Consider the following 21448-nt stretch of genomic DNA (forward strand, 5'->3'; position numbering starts at 1 on the left):
CAGAAACTTTTAATTGGTTTCCTAAAGATTGACTTATATAGCTTATTTACTTTTTAAATCATCTGAAAATATCTATCAAATATCATATGATTTTTAAAATAACAGTTTTACCTTTTAATATTTTTGTTCCATTATTTTAGGCCTCGGCCCATATATAGAAGAGAAGCTGTTCTGTAGTCAACTCCAAAACTATTTGAAAGTTTCTTTGAGCTTAATTTTTCTCTTTAGTTTGCAATTTTTAATACTTATGAAAGGAAAAGCCTCTTAAACTGCCTATGGAATGTTACCTTTTAGTTTATAGAATATAGAAAGGTTGATGGCATTTTTAAGTTTTAACACTATTGGGCTATTCATATCCTCTATCTATTGGTTTTGAATGATTAATTTCATTAACTGGAACATATTTGTAGTGCAGAACATTATCAAATTAAAATATTGAATCCTATTGCACATATTTTGTCCTGTACCTCCAAAGTTTAGCAAAATAATTAAATATAGTTCTTAATTTGGGTTTAGACCAGACTTTTAACTCAAATTCAATAACCTGACTTGGATTCTAGAAATGTTAAAACTGGCATTCTTTTCAGATTAGCCCTCTGAGGTCAGAGAAGTTCATTTAGTCAGGCATAGTTACCATATGAAATGACAAAAATGAAATCAGTAATTTTTAAGAGGGTACAGCATCCTGGATAAGTGCTACATTTGAATTTCCTGTTTTTGGCAGCCTTGGTATGCCAATTAAAGGTGCTGACTATTGACTGTTTGTTATTCTACCTCCTAGTTGGTGTAGATCACCTCTTAAGTATTTAATATATATATTTTGTCATATAGGAAGTCCACTAAATGGACATTGTTATTCTCACTCTATCAACATATCTACTTACCTGCCGTCTGTGGATCATCTATCTAACTTTTAACAGGAAAACAAAAGCATTTAGGGTTAGGCCAGGTACTGTGGAAAACACCTGCAATCCTAGCATAAATTCTTCCAGGAGCAGGAAAGAGACTCATGTCGACAAACTCCTGACAGAGAAGAATATGGCCCATCCAAACTACAATTATGAATAATGTCTTAGATTGCCCAAAGAAAACAATTGTAGTGTAACACTATAAAATCAGTTAACAAAGCAATCTTTCACGATATTACAACATAAGAAGTAAACTCACAAAAAATTCCTGAAGCACCTAAGAGTGATCACTTTTTATAAATTGGTAACCATTTACTCAGATCTCCTGCTAAACAATGGCACCCTTGGCCACCATAGATTGGCCACTTCCCAGGCCTAGGCCTTCATCTGATCTCAGTGCTCTACTTTATACAATGAACGGAAAAAGGCAGTGCAAATCAATACCAACTCAAACCTGAAAAACCACATGAAATATGATGTACTTTAGGCAAATGGAAATACACATGCACATACACAATAGTAGAGGAATATGCAGATAGGGAAAAATATTATTTAGTGACTATTATTTTGTGCACATCTAAAGCAAAATTGTTTTTTGACTTTATAAAAAAGCATGTCTAGTTGGTAAACAGAGCATTGCAAACTAAAAAGATGCAAAACTTAAATTTGTGGGTTATTTACATGAAAACTTACATTTAAAGATGTTATACAAAGTGAACAGAATTAAAAATCCAAGGATAACTAAATAAATTCAGAAAAAAGAGCTCAACAAAATTAGCCAGAGCTAATACATTGTTGAGACTGCCTCAGATGCGGTGTGTGTGGTGCACAGTTTGGGCCTGTGGAGCCCAGGGAACCTGTTGGTTAAACATCACTAAAGACATTACCGGATGAAGGTTTTCAAATGATCTCAGTGAAATCACTAGGAATCTCAAAGGTGCTGAGCTTAAATACAATTCACCTACCATATCCACAGGTTATGTGTGTGTGGGTTCAAAAAACTGTGGATGAGGGCCAGCCAGATAGCTCAGTGGATTAAAATACTTGCTTAGGCAGATGCAGGGACCAGGGTTTGATGCCTGGCACCACAAGCTATGCTGGCTGCCTCCAGGGCATGCTGAGACAGAGATTGAGACTGGGTGTGGTGGTGTGTGCCTGTAATCCCAGCTCTTGGGAGGCTGAAAACAAGAGGATCACTATGAGTCTGATCTGTGTAGTGAGACCCTGTAACCCTGTACTAAATACACAAATATATAAAAAAAATATGTGGATGAAAAATACTAGGGTAAGGCTGGGGAGGTGGCACCATAGAATAAACACTTCCCTGGCAAACGCAAGGGCCTGTGTTCAATCCCTGGTTCTGAAAAAAAAAAAAAAAAAAAAAACTAGGGTAAATGCTGTATTTTTTAAAAAGCTTGTACTTTGTAGTTAGAACTATGATGGCTGTGTCTGTACCCAGTACCTAGTGATGTTTTTCTTGCCATTGTTATCCTGAACAATACTGTGCAACAACTGTCTACATTGTATTAGATAGCATAAGTAATCTAGAGATGATTTAAAGCATGCAAAAGGAAGTGCATGGTTTCTATGAGAATATGTTGCCATTTTATAGAAGGGTCTGAGCATCTGCAAATTTTGGAAACAGTGCCAATCAGGTACTGGAACCAATTTCCTTTGGATACTGAGGGACAACTGTGTGTGAAATTAAATGAAAAACAAAAATAAAATATACAAGCTGAGTTTATTGCTCACTGTCACAAGGGATGGCTGTGTTCCATAAGCTTTCTTTGAGCAGAACAGACTGTCATTGCTCTTGCGTGAGCTTTTCCGAGTGTAGGGGCTAAGAATTGATAAGCGTTCAGAGAGCAAGCTGACTGACATCATCTGTGGAATCTCGGCAGTAAGACTTCTTGGCTGGCTGGCTGGGATGGCTTGTGTTTAGCCTCATGCAATCATGGGTGGGGCTTTGTCAGAGGAGGCTGAATCTAAAGTGTGAGATTTAGATCAGAATCATAATGCTATACTAGAATTAAGGTTCCAGGATTAAGGGTAGATGGTTACTAAATCAGTCCACCCTGATCCCTAATCCCCATTGCTTGGGTATAAGGGACAGAAAGAGACTTGTCTTCCCCCTTATTGCTTCTGCCCATCAAGAATGTCTCTCCTTTGTGAGGCCTATCTGCCATGCCACCTTGTCTTGGAGCCAGCTAATTATAGACTGAAACCTCTACATACTGTGAGCTAAATAGGCCTTTAACATTGAGTGTTGGGTATTTTGTTTCAGCGAGAGAAAAATAACTGAGACACTGGCAGTCATTAATTGAAGTAAGCTTGTCTGGCTGGGGGATCATCAGATGTGAAGGCTAACACTTACTGGTTGACATGCAGAAACGTGCTTCTGAGAAGGATTGGGGTGGTTGACTGAACAGGCTTGACACTCGTTCTGTCTTTTAGTTCACTGAACAGAAAGATTTGTGTTAACACAGACCAGAGAACATTTTGCTCAGCTCTTATACTCTGAGTAACTATTTTGAAGATGACACTATACAATGTATTAACGACTGCTATTTTCCCATTATTTTGTGGTAAAATTCTGTTTTCTTTCTCTAATAAAATGAAAATCTAAAAAACAAAAAAAAGCCCATTCTGGTGGTTCTTTGCTGGTAGAACTATAGAACAGTGAGTTTTTTCCTAAATTTGTGGAAATGGTTTACTCTCATGATTTGGGAAATGCTGGCTCAGATCAAAACAAAACCCAGTGAAGGGGAGCCTCCAGAGCCTGAAGAAATTTTCTCTAACTCTGAAATACAAAACAGATTTTCTTTTACATCTAAAGGGAAAATAGAAATGAGGTGTTTGGGAAGACTTTCTTTGTGGTTTAAAGCCTCTATTAGCTTCCACCCCTCTATTAGCTATGAACCCAAAGGCCTGCACATGCCAGATACAGCTCAGACATGATTAAAGGGATTCTAACTCTGATATAGAGCTATGCTGTGAACAGAAGAGTACAGAATCTTCTACAAAAGGAAAGTCAAAATTACATTTAAAATACTCTGCTGATCAAAAACATGTCTAAGAAGACATAATTTCTTTCTTACTAACTTGTTCTATTAAATGCCGACCACTTAAACTTTATTAGAATTGGGGGCCACTTTTTAGATGAACTAAATTTCACCTATAAAGTAATATTTATTAATCATGCTGGTGTTTAAAGATAATGTTCAGATTCAGCAACATCTCATATTAGGCTTTTAATTAGACTAGGTCTGGGGACATACATGCCTACCTAATGAGGACAATAGAGTGCCTTTGACTATGGAATACGGTTACTCATGAAGGTCATGGCTATAGCTTTGTTTCAGGTAACTAGCAAGCACCCTTACTAGTACTTAGCAAGAATCTTAGATTCATGGTGAATGTTTTTTCTCATCACAGGCTGTGAACCTATCCCAGTGCGCTATCTTGAATGGAGCAACATAGAATCTATTATCGCGATCGCCTTTTCTTGCCTGGGAATTCTTGTTACACTGTTTGTCACACTTATCTTTGTGCTGTACCGGGATACACCTGTGGTGAAATCCTCAAGTCGAGAACTCTGCTACATCATCCTAGCTGGCATCTTCCTCGGGTATGTGTGTCCTTTCACTCTCATCGCCAAACCTACCACCACGTCCTGCTACCTCCAGCGGCTGCTAGTCGGCCTCTCTTCTGCCATGTGCTACTCTGCATTAGTCACCAAGACCAATCGTATTGCACGCATCCTGGCAGGAAGCAAGAAGAAAATCTGCACCCGGAAGCCCCGGTTCATGAGCGCCTGGGCCCAGGTGATTATTGCCTCTATTCTGATTAGTGTGCAGCTGACCCTGGTGGTGACGTTGATCATCATGGAGCCCCCCATGCCCATCCTGTCCTACCCCAGTATCAAGGAAGTCTATCTTATCTGCAACACCAGCAACTTGGGCGTGGTGGCCCCTGTGGGCTACAATGGACTCCTCATCATGAGCTGTACCTACTATGCCTTCAAGACCCGCAATGTGCCCGCCAATTTCAATGAGGCCAAGTACATTGCCTTCACCATGTACACCACCTGCATCATCTGGCTGGCTTTTGTGCCCATTTACTTTGGGAGCAACTACAAGATCATCACCACCTGCTTTGCAGTGAGCCTAAGTGTCACAGTGGCCCTGGGATGCATGTTCACTCCCAAGATGTACATCATCATTGCCAAGCCCGAGAGGAACGTCCGCAGTGCCTTCACCACCTCTGACGTAGTCCGCATGCACGTGGGCGATGGCAAGCTGCCCTGCCGCTCCAACACTTTCCTCAACATTTTCCGAAGAAAGAAGCCTGGAGCAGGGAATGCCAAGTGAGTTGTCTGACCTGGGTTGGTCTCTCTTCCTGTTTCCTCCTTTTTACCCTTTTCTTCTTTCTTCTTCTCTTCCTATCTTCTTCTTTCTCCTTCTCCTCCTCTCTGTCTTCCTCTTCTCCCCCTTTCCCTGTCTGTCTCCTATTTGCTAAATTATTTACTTCTACTTGCTCAAAGTTTTCTCTTTCCTTCCTAATTTTCCCCTCCCTTCTTCAAATCTCATGTCATAGTGCATTATGATGGTAGAACTAAATGTCCTCTTTATTTGCATCCCTATGAAAATTCAAGGACTCTGGAGCAACAAGAAGCCAAGTAGATTCTTATTTTTTCTCAAAAGTTCCAACTTCCTTTCTGCTGAGGTTTTTTTTTTTTTCCATTTATGTAGGCCGTGGCTCTAAAGATGGTCAAACCACTGCTGGGTTCCAGGTCAAGGATGCAAACACTATTTCTAATTTATGGTGTAGACACTGGTTGAGAATTGCTTCTGGTTTGCTCCTGTCATCCTGGAAGCATACCATTGCTAATCTGGAGTTCAGGACAAGGAAGTGAAGCACCTTGTGAAACTGCAGTTCCCAGTTGAGTTGCAGCTGTGTAGCAAGCATGTCCTGGAATCAGACCCCTTAAGTGCACTATCAGAGCCTCCTCCTTATTAAACTCCCAGTGCTACTATGATGAAGCTGCTCCGCAGTGCTCCACATGAATTGGGCTATCCCACCACTAGGGCATATTTTACATGCTTTCTTAGCCACAAAGCAATAAGAAAAATAAGGAACCAGTAAAGCGATGGGCCCCAGATTAGAAAGTCAGTGCAGGCATCAAAGTCTAGATAATTTATGCTCTTATAATTCTTCTGATTGGTTGGTGTAATAAACTTTCCTATTTTTTTCTTTATTTTGCTTTAAGAAGAAGAATGAGTTAAAATTTTGCATGTTGGGGCTGGGGAGATGGCTCAGTGGAATAAGTGCTTCCCTGGCAAGTGCAAGGGCCTGAGTTCAATCCCTGGTTCCAAAAAAAAAAAAAAAATTTGTATGTTGCCATGTTTCTTTCTTTTGACATATTTCTAAGATCCAAGTAAACAAATTATGTAACATTCATAATTTTTTAATTAACGTGGGTACTTTGAAGTTCTAAAGGTAATTAAACTACTTAAAAGTTCCACCACTAGATGAATTTTACTGTTTGAAACAATCCTTTAAGAGTAAAAAGAAAAAAAATTAAGGATAATCATTACATAAAACTCTGTGTGTGTGTGTGTGTGTGTGTGTGTGTGTGTGTGTAGCTGGAGCTCAAACATTCAAGGCTGAGCAAGCTACCACTAAGCCACATCTTTAACCCATATTTATAATTTCATAACTATTGCATGAAGCAGAAAGTTAAGGAGCATAGCTGATATTTTCCTGTATTTTATAGGTGAAGAAACTAAGTTAAACTTAATTTTTGTAATGTTAAATATAATTCCAGTCAGCCATTCTTTCCCTAGGTCTTAAACTGGTCTGAATTATTTTTTAACGTATGTCCAAAAATTTATGTGCTCAAAATTCTGGACGTTGTTTCTTTATGTGCCAAGCAGAAACATGGGCATCTTTTACTTAAAGCATACAATTTTTGGATTAGATGAATCTCTGGGAAAGCACATCTTTTAAATTCATAGCATGATTGTTCAAGCAAAGACACGGCTAAGTTTTATCTGATAAAGTCAATAACTTGAAATTGATATAGCGAAAGTCAACTCCAATTATTGAGGATACTGATCATAAAGTTGCTTGCTGTGGTTTTTCATTTAAGTCATATCCTCTCTGGCAGGGAGCTAACAGTGGGCACAAAAGCAAAAAGCTTGTCATGAAATGAAATAAACATTTTGGGTCTTATTTGCACTTCTGGTTTCTTACACCAGAGAAATGATGTGGAATTTATACATGTGTGCCTGATTTGTTTCACTTAGCAGTATGGATTCAAGGTGCAACCGTTTGGACCAAAATGTTTAAAGGTTGTTTGAAACAGAATGAAAATGTTCTATTGGGAATGGAAACTATGGAGAGGAAGAAGAAAAGGATGGAAGGGAAAAGAAAAAATGAGAAAACAGGGAAAAAATGGAAACAAACCTTTTCTAAACAATGAGGAGGAAAAGAATAGGTGAATGGAAAAAAAGTATATCAAGTTATATCACGCACCTATGCAAATCCTTATGATTGATGTGATTATTTTGTGTACTTACTAAAATTAATAAACTTAATTAATAAGCAATAAAAAATTAACAAACAATAGCCCATTAACCATAGTATGTATATAAAAATAACACTATGATAATTTTTATTAAGAGGGAAAGAATGAAAGAAGGCAAAATGAAATGAAACACTTTGCACTAAAAGGCCTGTAGGAAGTCAAAAATTCTCTCTGTGGCATCACAAATGGGGCTGCAGCGGTTCCATTCCACCATCCACCAGCCTCTGACACCACACATCTAACTCTTCTGTCTTTTGTTCTCCAGAAACTTCCATATGATTTAAGTCAACCATCATTCCTTATAGTTTTTCTTTCAAGAACTTAAAGAATTATATTATATTGTGTTGGGCCCCAGAAATGTGAATGTTGGCAAGATCTCCAGTGGTTCTGTGTACAGACAGACTCAAGCACCTGTCCTGGAGAACCGTGACTGTTGATAAGTTCGCATCGCTAGTGCCGAGATGAGATGGAGCCATTGGGTGCTATGTTAGTGATGCTTTGAACTAACAAGCTGCCACACTCTTGTACATTTTGCCAGGAGCGCATTCCTTATAAGCTGAGAAAATGGCCCAAACTCTTGGCAGTTTAGAAATTAATTTCACTTGTGATCTTATATTTGAGAGAAAAATCAACTTGTATTAACTGGATTGGCTGTCTTGAAAGTGCTGGTTTCAACAGTAAATTGCTTTAACTATTAATAATAATTAAATATTATTATGTTAAGAAATCTTGTTCTAATTGATGATTATAACACACAGTCTTCATAGTAAAACTTGTAGCTTCTCCAGTATTCTCAACACTTCTGAGCATACCCACAGAGGATATTTAGAGCTGAACTTCTGTGAAAAACAGTAATTTGTTTACTCATTCTTCTCATTTATTCTTCTCTTGGTTCTATTGTAGCTCTCTGTGAGACTGTAACTTTAAAATATTGCGACAATCTCAGTGCCTATGTTTTCATCTTTATTTATTACCATTTTGTGCTTTCTTGGTTTATCCCCAAAGTTACAAAAAAAAAAAAAAAACCCAGACAATCTAATATTTTTTGCTGCAATAAAAATCTAGCAGAGTTTTGCCAACTGAAGACAGGGGTTGAAAACTCTAGAGAATGTATCACAAATGAGTTTATTACCATTCCAATCATGTAGTTCCTACATTTATGGTGTGCAGAGGGTTTTCAGTAGTCTACATATGTAGCTATAAACACAAGCAGATGCTGTCATAAAGAGCTTCCAACTGATATAGCATTGGAATATTGTTCTGAGGAGTTTCAGGTTCAACAATATTCTCATAACAGACTTTCTGAGATACATGGAAGGAATGATGTTGCATGTTTGTTTTTTCAAAGTTTATATTTGAATTTTTTATTTTGCTCAGAACCAAATACCTTTCACAACCAAATGTTTGGCCACTTCCTCTACATTTTCTTTAATATAATTTAGGAAGAATTGAATCAATAAATTCAGTGTTTCTGTTACTTTATTTACCAAGACTCACAAGTCCTTTTGAATAAAATCTAACCTTATAACATTGACAAGAAGTTATGTTTGCCTTGACAACTCCAATTTGCTTTGGGTTTTTAAAAAATTTGCCTACATTAGAAACTATTTTCATTTAAACTAATACAAAGTTATCAGAAATTTTGGGGGAATTGAACAAACATAAAAATTCTTCGACATACATAAAGAAATAAATTATTTAGATTCAAATTATCTTTACATTTTTTCAAGGCAAAATGACTTAATGTCATTTAAGTGGAAGAATTAAAGTATTATATCATTGACACACTCCTTTGCATGTGACATTGATGTAAAAAGAATTACATCAATTACTCAATGGAAAGCTAACATTTTTACTTACTCTGGACAAACTAACTCAATGAGTGCCAAATAATTTGATGGTTCACGGAATAGAAATGTAACAACACACTCAGGCATTTTGGGCAGGCCTTATGTTTTTAGCTTTTTGTGTAAAGCTAAAAACAATCACAACCCAAACAAGGTGTGAGTGTGATATAAGGAAGTAATTTTATAATGCCAGTGAACAGAATACTCTTACATGTCTGTAAATGTTTCTTAAGCCTTTGAACATGCATCTATTGAGTCCAAGAGCTGAGTGAGGTATTGACTTCTCTGAGGAAATTTTCCTCCCAGGTCTTCACTAAAAGGATATTTTGTTAGGTACAAGCAAATAAATCTGTAGGCATGGGTTTTATGCCTGGGTAAGGATGTTGTTTGATGTTATTTTTTTTTTTTTTTTACTATGAAAGGAACCCTAATAATGAGCCAATCAAATATCACAATGAATTTAGTAGTAACATTCCCTTTTCCCTAGTAGGAGCTCATTCACTATTCTGGATGGTAAATAAGCAAATCTGCCAATTCGAAATTATTTTATCCCTTGTCATACAATATATGGTTTTAAAAGTTATTATAATTATTCACTTGATTCTGTAGTAACCTCGTGAGATTTTACTGAAGTGTTTTTAAGTAAAATTTTACCACTTTGTGGAAACACTTATGGAGAATCTAATATTCATTTATTCACTTATGTGATCAATCATCGTTTCACCATAAGTTTAAAGTCATTTCGGTACTTGAGAAGATATTAAACAATATTGAAGATAAATAAGACATAAGAGCAAGGCACTGACTGTGTCAATCCTCCAATACAGTGAGGGAGTCAAACATAAATATTCTATGTTCAGTGCCACAACAGAGGACCAATAGGACATTTTGAATGTCCAAGAATAGAAAAAGATTTTCATCTGCAGTGTAGTGGTATCTAGAGAAGATTGGAAAGATACTTTAGTAAAGACACCATGACAACTTGACCTTCAAGATTTTTTTCAAACAAGAGAAAGTGTACTATGGTGAGATCATTGTACATACAAAGAATAATATAAGTGAAGATTCAGAAAGGTTAATAAATGTTTGGGCCAAAGTGTGAAAATTGTTGTGAGTGACATACATGGAGAGGTGTTGGAGAGTCTAAATTTATCAGTATAGGAAGAAAACAAATTATAATAGATAATGGTCTATATCCTAAGTTTAAATAGTTTTTCTATAAATACAGGTGCATTCAGGGTTTCTGTGAAGTTTTATGATCCTATGTAAGCTTTAGAAAATAAAGCTACCTACAGAAGGACTAATAGAGTTTAATATTTTAAAATTTTGATATTTACAACATAGGCCTTCACTTATAATAGTAGAATGAAAGTTGAACCCAACACATGCATATGAAAAAAAATTTCACTTGATACATTAGAACTAGAATATTAGTTATGGAACCTGAAAGAAAGAAGAAAAATATGATATGACTCATGCGATTTGAACTTGGGTGATAGGAAAAACACAGTTACTACAAAACATTGCAGACACAGGAATATAATGAGGAAATGTTGCACGGACTTTCATTCAAAATGTCCTATTGGTCCTCTGTTGCGGCACTGAACATAGAATATTTCTGTTTGACTCCCTCACTGTATTGGAGGATTGACACAGTCAGTGCCTTGCTCTTATGTCTTATTTATCTTCAATATTGTTTAATATCTTCTCAAGTACCGAAATGACTTTAAACTTATGGTGAAACAATGAATGATCACATAAGTGAATAAATGAATATTAGATTCTCCATAAGGGATCTAAAATCCTATTAAGTATCCAAAGAGAGACATCCACAAGGTACTGAGAAATTCAAGTCTAAAATTCCAAAAGAAGGGCTCTGGAAAATTCCACTCCTGACTTGAAGCTCAATATCAGAATGTTGAAAATGACTCAGAAGGAAGGTATGACATAAGAAAAAAGAAAATGCTAGAAAAAAACTTGCAAAATTTTCATTTTAGAGGTTAAATGAAGGTGGAAGGCTTGAGGGCAATAAAGAACATGTTAAAAAGGAAGAAGAAAGAAACGGGAGAACTGAAGACACCATGTCATGGAACTCAAGAAGACTGATTGTCAGTTGCTTTGCATTGTTATTGCAAAAAATGGCAGATTAGTGGCCTACATAGCAAAACATTTATTGTCCTATAATCTGTGAAGTTCACGGCAGGGTGGCAGCACATCTGTTTCTGAGGATAGCATTCTCTTTGTGTTACAGATGGACAAAGGGAACTGTGATCGCTCTTCTTTATCAGGGCCCTAAGCCATCCAAGGAGCCCTACCCTTAGAAGCCCATCTTTATTAAAAGTAATTTTATTGAGAAAGAAATAGCAATGAGACAGTTTCAAAACAGGCTAGTAGGACAGTTACAATAATTAATACATTGCATATTGTTGTCTTCATAGTAATTATTCATAGTTCAAGATGCAGACATGATATCTTGTCTAAACACTATCAGTACAAATCTTTTTTCTCATTGAACTAAGAGAAAGTAGCTGCATAGCTATCCTAACTAACTTGTATATACAGATATATATTTTTTCACTACAAAGTGGTCTTTTATTTATATCCCACTTTTTTGTTTAGTTTTGTCAGAGATGACTATTCCATTGTCATTCAAATATTGTAGGTGTGTGAATTCAGCAAAATAATTTAACATAGTCCAGTAGACCATAATAATAGTGGGTTATCCACATGACTAGCAATGTCAGAAGTTGTTGACTTGAGGCTTTTGCAGTTTGGCATACATCTAAGCCTAATTACATGCCCTATGACCCTACCCCTAAATATGACCTCACTTGGGGTTAGGAGCTTCACAAATGAACAAAAGGGCAGAAACCTTCAGTCCATAACACATGATTTCAACATGTGAGAACTTGGGATCTATCTTTGGAATCCCAAAGATACTTTGTCATTAACCTTGAGAAGTTTCAGTGGTATGATATTGGCAAATATTATGCTGCAATAGATGAGTATAGAATCAAAGGAAGTTAGTTGTTCAGGCAGTGTTTAAAGAGATTGAGTAAAAAGGAGAAAGGATACAGTAGAAGAGAACTTGAAGCAAACTTGTAACATCTGAGAAAGGGTCAGCAGAGAAAGAACAATTGAAAACGTAAAAGAGAGATCATGTAGTTAATACTAGAAGTTAATATGAGAAGATTTACCATAGATGTGCTATTATGATAGAGCCATTGGACATCATCTGACAGCTGTGACAATGACATACCAACTCTAATGGTCATGAAGAGTGTATGTTTGACATTCCTTCTCTCAGCTTTATATGTAATGCTTAACCTTGAAAAAGTAAGAAAAGAAGCAAGGTAGAAACTCTAATAAAGCCCCCAGTATGGATTGTATCTGGTGTCTGGACTTGTAAACGTTGATTGTAAGATTTCAGAAGAGATAAGAGGAAAAGCATTAAAAAAACAGAGCGTGGTGATTTAGAAGATTTGAAGTCTGTAAAGAGGAGTCATTTGTACAAAAAAGAATGGTATTATGTGTCCAGAGGCAGGCTTAGTTAGGATAGAGGAGGTATATTTGTTCCTCTGTGCTAGAAAGTACTATAAATTCCCAGATTTCTCTCTGAAGGCCATTCAGTCATAGTGCCTAAGGCTGTCAGCATGAGGATATTCTGTTTTGGGTGAAGCTCTGCTCCTAAAATCCAGCCAAAAGGCCTTCAATGACTGAAAGATGGAAGACTTTACCATCAATTGAGGGACTTCAGGCATCATTTAGGATGAACCTCATGTTCTAAAAAAGCTGGAGGTGGAGGAGGATGCTGCTGTTGAGAGGTCACCAGGAACATCGTGGGCTTGAGTGCATGGAGGGGGAAATGAGCTCAGGATAAGGAGGATGAACGCAGCTCGCTCCCACCAAGGGTAACAGATACACTCTCACCACCCTTCCCTGTATTTTTTTTTTCTTTTGTAAATACCACACTTAATCTGCAAATGACACAGAAATATTTACATTTAATGCTAATGTTTTAAGCTTATAACTTCTAGAGTCAGACCATGGACCCAGATTCTGCTGTAACTTTGAAAAGAATATAATCCGTTTTGAATAGAGGTCATCTTTTTTGTTCCTTTCAAATTCAAATAAACTCAACACTTCAGTTCTTGTTACTGGAATTGTTACAGGGTTGGGTCCTGAGATGGAGGAGATAGCACGCAAGAAATTTATATTAAAAGACATAAAAGCTACAAAATGAAAGATATTAAGGCAAGAAGTAAAGCTCCTATGAGCCATGAGGGTGGTCTGAATAACTCTTTGTCTAGGGATTTAAGAGAAATTTACAAGAGAGCTCAGGTCATTGTGTAAGTAATACAATCTCCATCCTATAGGAGACTGCAGTTTTGGGTGTCAACTCTGCGCAAAGTTTATGCAGTGTCCATGCTACACCCATGCACCAGTGAGCCAATGGCCACTTGGCACGTTCTGGGGAAGTCCCAGACAGCTGAAGGACAGCCGGTAGATGTCTTGGCAAGGCCCCTGGAAGGTCATGTATTTTGGGCTTTCTGACTCCACTTTGGGGCCATTGTCCTTACTGACTACTAGAATTGTGACTCCTGCTTCACTCATTTCTGTTACAGCATTTCCTGCTTGTGCTAACACTGTGTGGTTTCTAAATTGAATTTAGGAAAATTCTCATTATCCATAATGGCCTAAGGTAGACATAGTTGTAACACCACTGTGAAAATAAATAAAAGGCTCGAGAAACTCATGACTAATTTTATATGAGCAAGAAATAGGGCTGAAATCATTAATTTTTTGATAAAATCATTTATTTTCAACTCCAATAGCTCCCTATCTGTTACCTCGATAATGTATTCATTCATATACCATTACAATAAAATTAGGTGCATGAAATAAGAAACAGTACGATGTAGTGATTTGTGTCAGTGGGTAACTGTAGAGTCAGAAATCTTGGGTGGGGCTTCTATGGTAAAAATATCATAGATGGGTGATGTGAACAGTATAAATTTATTTCTCACCTTTCAGGAGGCTGAGAAGTCTATGATCAGGGTCCCAGCAGTGTTGCATTCTACTGAGAACCTTTTCCTGCTTCTACGATAGCCATTTTCCATTGTTCTCATATGACCACAGGGCAAGAAGAGGGCAAGTAAGCTCCCACTGGTACTTCCATAAGGGTACTAATTCCTCTTGTGAGAATATCACCCTCATGACCCAACTGTTTCACAAAGCCCGTCTCCTGATAGCATGTTAGGATAGGACTTTAACATAAGAATTTTGGGAAGGTACAACCCTGAGTGTATAGCCAGTGTTTGTAGAGTTGTTTCATGGTTTTTCTCATGTTGCTAGTCCTTTGGCAGATTGCTTAATTTTTATGTAATTATAAAACTTGAATAGTAATAGTACTTACCATGTTTTAAATGGGATCAAATGAGAAAATTTAAATAAAGAGCATAGCAAGTCACCTATAAGAGTATAAAATATTGTTATCTAGTGACATTAAAAATGAAGTTCAATACTAGCATAAAACTCTTCTTTACACCTTTAAGAAGTGTCCTAGAATCCTAGGCTATGCATAGTCACCTCCAGCTCATTGCATCCATACTGAGTAGAGAGGTGAAGCTGCATGTCTGCAGGAAGTGGGGGCAGGTGACTATTACTCAGGGTGAGACACGTGTGAGGAATGATGCCCTGCTTGACACAGCTTGGCAGCCTGTGCATACTTGGCCCAAGCTAAGGCAAGATGAGGTCATTTGCATTCGACCATCTGTCCACTTTAGCAGCCAGCAAAAAGTGTTATCTACTCACAAGGGAAGCAGACTGCATAAGCTGTGTTTGCAAAGCTGGTCCAAGAGCAAATACATTGATGGTTTGCAAAATGAGGAATAAAGTACCAGTGTATTTGGAAGCATCAGATCATGAAAACAGAAGCTGATAAGCTCATTAATTAGAACTTGAGATGTGAGTTATAAACACTAATGTAAGATACCCTAGGAACAAGGAGATGGTGCATCTATTTTTTAATAAGGAATACTGCCAGGTAACTCACATTACATGGTGCAGAATAGTGCTAATATACACAGAGGACTGAGCTCACTGTGGACAAAACTCTGCCTTGACTCTAGTCTCCATGCCGACCTTCTTCACCTTAGTGTTCTTCATCTTCCACTGACCTTCTTCCTCCATTTCTGGGGTTTTTGCAAGGAAGTCTAAGCATCACTATCCCAATGCTTTGGGGTTTGCATGTTATCTTTGGTATAGAAACTCAAAGAGATTGATTCAACTCCTTCTGCCTACACAGTTCTGCATAACACAGAGAAACAGTGGAGATGAACAGCAGGGAAAATTCCACAGCATGTACATAGCACTTAGTATGAAAGTGTGAAAATAGAGCCAAGTAAATTTAAAAATCAGACCTCATCTTTGTTACCTTTATTATATATAATTTTGGCCATAAAATGTTTCTCAATTATATCATGGAAAAGAAAGAGAAGAGAAAAATGGTTTGGCTTATTTTGCTTACCTTTATAAGAAAAATCATTAAAAGACTATTTCCTAATTTAATTAAATATGCCTAAGTTACATGCCAACAATAAAAATATTGCTAATATTGTTCAATAGAATATGAAAATAAAATGAGGAGTTATTTAATCAAATTCAGTCCCCAAAATGTGTCTGCACTCTCACTTTATTTGAAAGCAATACAGGAAACCTTGTAGCTAAAGGCAACCTAGTAATGCCCTCCATATGTACTTTATCTCCAAGATACACGAGGAGTCAGCTGCTAACCCAATTAGGCCAAGCCCCTAAGTGATGCTGATTAAGATACTGAGAAACAATTGCTCAGAAGGAATTAATAACAGAAAGAAACATTTTCCTTTCTCTGCTTTTTTCAATGGTAAAATATATATATTCAGCTGTCTTACACCCAGTAAATGCTGTCAAACATTGTATCAATAAAAAGTTCCACTTGTTTAAACTTGTTACTGCTCACATGAGGTAGGCAGTAGGAAAATTATTAATAGCAAAAAAATTATTTAAAAAATTATGGAGACCTACATGGTATCACTACAATAAAGAAATGATTATGGTGTCAGGGAATGGGAGACAGAGGACAAGGGTTCTTACTAGCCAGCTCTGTGAACTTAAATGTTGATTCTCTCAGTGCCTCGCTTCAGGAAATAGTCATACCACTAATTTGTTTTTAATTCTTCACTTCATTTTATATACATAACATTGTGAGTGTGTGAAGGTTATTATTTAGAAGCTGAGAATGATTTATTGGTGAAGAAGAAAATAGTGTGGTCTGTGACCCAAAGAACTTCATGTAGCGGGCAGAAATGACAACCAGAAGCACAGCAGTGCCACTGGGATGAGGTGAACTTGTATAACAAGGAAAGCAGAGAATGCTCAGAAGCCACGGAAGTGTCTCCAGGGTCAACTATCAAATCTTGGAAGGAATGGTGAGAGAAAGTCTGTGCATGATAGTTCTGGTCAATGAGTCCAAAGAGGAGGTCAGTAGGAGAAATGGCTTAAGGTGGAGATGGTGCAGGGAGAATATTCTTGACAAAGAACTGTGTAGGAAGATACAGTGGCAAGAAAGAAAACAGAGTTTTAGGCAGTGAAAAAAATAATTTTCAATAGGTATGTTAGATAATTTATTGTTCTCATAACAAAATACTTACCCCTGGGTCCTTACAAAGAAAACAAGTGTACTTAGCTCACAGTTCGGAAAGCCAAAGTCTAAGTCTTGTTGGCCCTATTTGTCTGACCTCTGGTTAAGGCCCACTTGGCTTAAGTATTAGAACTTACCAGAGAAGTGGAAAGGGAACCAGCTGTGTGTAGAAGAGGCCATGAGTATGGGGTAGGTTGGCTTGTGACAACACACACTGACATGAACTAACACACTTTCATGGACCAGGACCAATCCCTAAAGACCTCTTCATTGGTCCTGCACCTTAAAGGTTCTGACACCTCTTAATGTTGCCACAATGGGGACTAAGCTCCCAACATATGAACATTCAAAGGACAAACGAAGTCTGAACGACAGCAGCAGGTTTGGCAATATTTTCCTATGAGGAATATTTGTTTAGCAACAAATGCATAAACCAAAAGCAAATCCAGAGCTGACCCTGGTATACTACCACTTTTGCTCCGATGTTGAAAATGGTTTCAAGACCTGAGTCATATGTTTTATGACCCAGAAGAAAAATAGGTCACTGAAAAAACTTATTTTCAAGCACCTAGTATATGCCAAGGACTAGCGTAATGGTGAACAAAACAGATCTAGTTCCTGCATTTGTTGCAATTGAAATCCAGCCAGTAGACCACATATTAAAGGATTAGTTACAAGTTTGGTCAGTGTGAAACACAAGGTGTTACAGGAATGTCATCAAAAATCTGGACCAAGAATCCTGGAAATGTTTCCAGGAATTACTGTCTAAATTGAAGCTACTGTGGAAGGAAAATGGTAACAATCAGAACACAGGGCAGTCATGAAGTTAGAATGAAAAGACTCCAAACATGAAAAAATGCTGATGGTACAAAGGATTTGGATGATTCCAGACTGCCTAGGGCAGAGAATAGAGGATAGAAAGCATGATGGAATGAGATTGTATGGATCTGCTAGAATCAGACCATGCAAGGCCACACTGAAGCCTTTAAGAGCTTGGATTTTATTCTCAGCACAATGGAAAGCCATTCCAGAAATGGGGCCACATACTTTGCAATGAGTTCAGTTTGTGTTTCAGATTTGGTGGTGCCCATGAGATGCTGATTTTAGGTGCAGGCAGAATATGAGAATTGTGAGAACAGAAAGGTTTCCACCAAGATTTCAGAAGTGGGCCTGGAAGGGCAGTGTGTGAAGCTGAAGCTGCTGTGCAGACCCCAGAAGGTTGGGTAAGCCAGGAACAGAGTCATCTGAGGAAAGCTGCAAGGAGTTAGCAAAGCCAGCACATGAGAGAAGCCATGGAAACTGAAAGCACGGACAGTGCTGCAGAGACAGACTAACGCAAACCCTTTCAAGTTCACATCTTGCCACAGATTACTCTTAATGTTTGCCTTACTGGACTTTGAGCTTAATTTGGTCTTGTTCTTTCTGTCCTCATTTGTACCTTTTGGATAGGAAGGTTTATCTTGTGTCATTGAGTGCTGGAAGTGTTTAACTTTGTTTTCATTTGCACAGGGTCTCTAGGCTTTGGTTTTTCAGAAAGCCTGAAACTGTTAGGACTTTGACAGCTCTTATAGATGGGTTAGATGTCTTTTGCACAAAGAGATGTGTGTGAGACTTTTGGAGGTCAGGGCTGAGCTGAATATTTTGGCTTCTATCTAGATGTTCCCCTAAGAATTCACATGATTATAGGTGTGGCTTTTTGGAGCTGACTGGATCTGCGGTGTGTGACACTGAGATTAAGGGGGTGTGGTACTAAATTAGGCCACTGATTGCAATTAGCATAGTTCAAGGTGGCACCACCTAAAAAGCTGGTGGTCTGGATGGCATGAAAGGGAAAGGCAGGCTGCATAATTGCTGCTTGTTGGTCCCTGCCCTTTCCCTGCACACCATGAACTAATTCTCCTCTGGAATGCCCTTCTGCTATGCTGTCCTGCCTCAGAGCCAGCTGACAAAGAACTGAAACATCAACTATGAGCTGAAATAAACCCTTTTTACTTTAATTTGTGGATATTAGATATTTTGATTCAACAATGAAAAAAGTAACCTGGAGACATAATTATAAGTTTTTTAATTTTTGGAAAATTTTGTTGAGTTAGAGCATTTGGTTTTTTCTTCAGTGATTATGAACATTTATGTATTGCAACATGTATGGTGAGTTTGAATATTTGTAATTTCTCCTATTTTATTTGTTCCTTTAATTTCCTTTTTATTGAAGCAAAAGTACTTAATTAATATGCATAGATGCTAATGTTAGTTTGATATATTATTCATTGATATGTAACATATTCAGATAACCAACATATGATCAAGATTTTGTGCACTATCATCACCCCCAAAATTAGTATCTGGTGTCCCTTTCTTACTTTGCTCTCCAACTAGGGAGAAACAGGGAATCATTGTTCTGATTTCTACCACATTTATCAATCTTTCCCATTCCTTAACTTCATAAACATGAAATAATATGCTAGACATTCTGTCATATATCTGTTCTTTCCAGCAGCATGAGGTTCATCTGTGCTCTGACAGACATCAGTACAGGGGAACCTCGGTTCATGAATGCTTTTGTTTTACAACAATTTGGTTTGCAAACAGAAGCATTTGGCAAATTTTTTTTTGTTTGCAAACTTTGCACAGAGTGATGACTGCAGCCAGTCACTCCCTCATGAACAGAAAGGTGGATATCTTGTCCAGCATCATAGAACAAGGGCCAGCCAAACAGCTCAGTGGATTTCATCTTCTATTCAAGCAGGCGCAGGGGCCAGGGGTTTGACCCCTGGGCCTTAAGTTTGTGAACAGAGGTCCTACTGAATTTAATCTCCCTTATTTGCTGTGAATATTCCACTCTATAAATATAAAATTGTGTTCTCCTTTTGATAATCTATGAGTTGTTTCTAACTCACTGTGGTAAATAAAGCTACCTAGGGCCAGCCACATAGCTTAGTGGATTAAAGTGCCTGCAAGCAGGCTCAGGGGCTGGGGGTTTGATCCCCAAGCCTGCTATGCTGACTCCACCCCTGGGGTGCACTGAGATGGCAATTGAGACTGGGCGTGGTGGCATGCACCTGTAATCCCAGCTTTTGGGAAGCTGTAAACAGGTGGATCACTACGAGTCCGATCTAGTAGTGAGACCCTGAGCACCCTGTAGACCCTTCCCTAAAACTAAAAAAAACAAAAAACAAAAAACAAAAAACAAAAAAACAAAACAAAAAACCCCACCCTTTGGACAGAAAACTTTGAAGCTATTAATTATCTCAAAAAGTAATTTTTTTCTCATGTAGACACTTCCGTAAAATACAATAAATAAATAAATAAAGCTATAGTCAGCATAAATATGCAAGTTCTTAACAACCTATGGTTTTGTTTCATGTAGTACATTCCTATGAATTAAATTGCTGGCTGATCAAGCAAGTATATGTGTTAACTTACAAGAAACTACCAAATAGATTTCCACACTAGTTTTGGCCTTTTATACTCTATGTAGAGTTCATGAGACCCGTTGGATATTGGTAGTCTTTACATTCAGCCATTCTAATGAGTGTGTAGAGATATTTAATTATTCTCTGAATTTGGACTTCATTTATAGCTAATGAATTTGAGATCTCTTCATGTTCCCTCAAGTGCCTATCTGAATCCTTATCCATTCTTATTGTCATTCATCTTTATTATTTACTTTATAATCTGATATGAGTATTTATTAGATACAAGTATTAAGAATACTTTTGTCAATATAAATTCATTTTTCATTTTTTTACTGGTAGCTTTTAATGAAAGGGAGTTTCTAATTTTAATGTAATCTAATTTATTAGCATTCCCTGTATGGTCATTTCTTTTTGTGTTCAGTCTTAAAAACATTTTCATGTTCCCTCTCCAGTGATAAATATATTGCTTCATTTTCTCAGAGTGTATAATTGTGACTTTAGTCACATTTAGTACTATGATACATTTTGAGTCCACTTTTTTGCAAAAAGTTCACATAGCAGACAATGGATATTTTCTTTTGTTGTGTAACTATGGATAGTATGTTGAAATATTAATACATTTCATAATAATTACTGAACTTTTAATTTCTAAATAAACTCCCTTTTATCTTTCTCCTGCATAGCCTGCTAGCCATAGAATTCATTTCATATGATTTTGTTATAGCAAAAATCCTTACATTTTTCTTAGTGTCTTTATGATAAACTATCTTCTGTCACTTGATTTTCAGCCTTTTTACATCCTTATTTTATCTCCCATAAACCTCATACTGTTTGATTTTGTTATTAATCAAATAATGTTTGCCTTTGCATTAGAATAGTTAGTTCATTTACATTGATATAATTGTTGCCACAGTTATTTTTATATCCACTATTTTACTATTTTCTACATCTCACTGGCTTATGCTTCATATTTGTCTTTTTCCTCTTATTTTCATTAATATTGTATT

General features: G+C 37.2%; 1 protein-coding gene across 1 annotated transcript in view; it reads left to right on the forward strand.

Annotated features, from left to right (window-relative positions):
• The window catches only part of Grm1 (glutamate metabotropic receptor 1), a 463945-nt gene that overhangs the window by 422604 nt on the left and 19893 nt on the right, over window positions 1-21448 (forward strand). Inside the window, exon 14 of the mRNA XM_004628592.1 lies at window positions 4344-5274. Within this exon, the coding sequence (XP_004628649.1) occupies window positions 4344-5274 (931 nt within the window). The remainder of the gene's footprint in view (window positions 1-4343; window positions 5275-21448) is intronic.

Source organism: Octodon degus, unplaced genomic scaffold, assembly GCF_000260255.1.
Source record: "Octodon degus isolate 3935 unplaced genomic scaffold, OctDeg1.0 scaffold00024, whole genome shotgun sequence".
Taxonomy (NCBI): Eukaryota; Metazoa; Chordata; class Mammalia; order Rodentia; family Octodontidae; genus Octodon; species Octodon degus.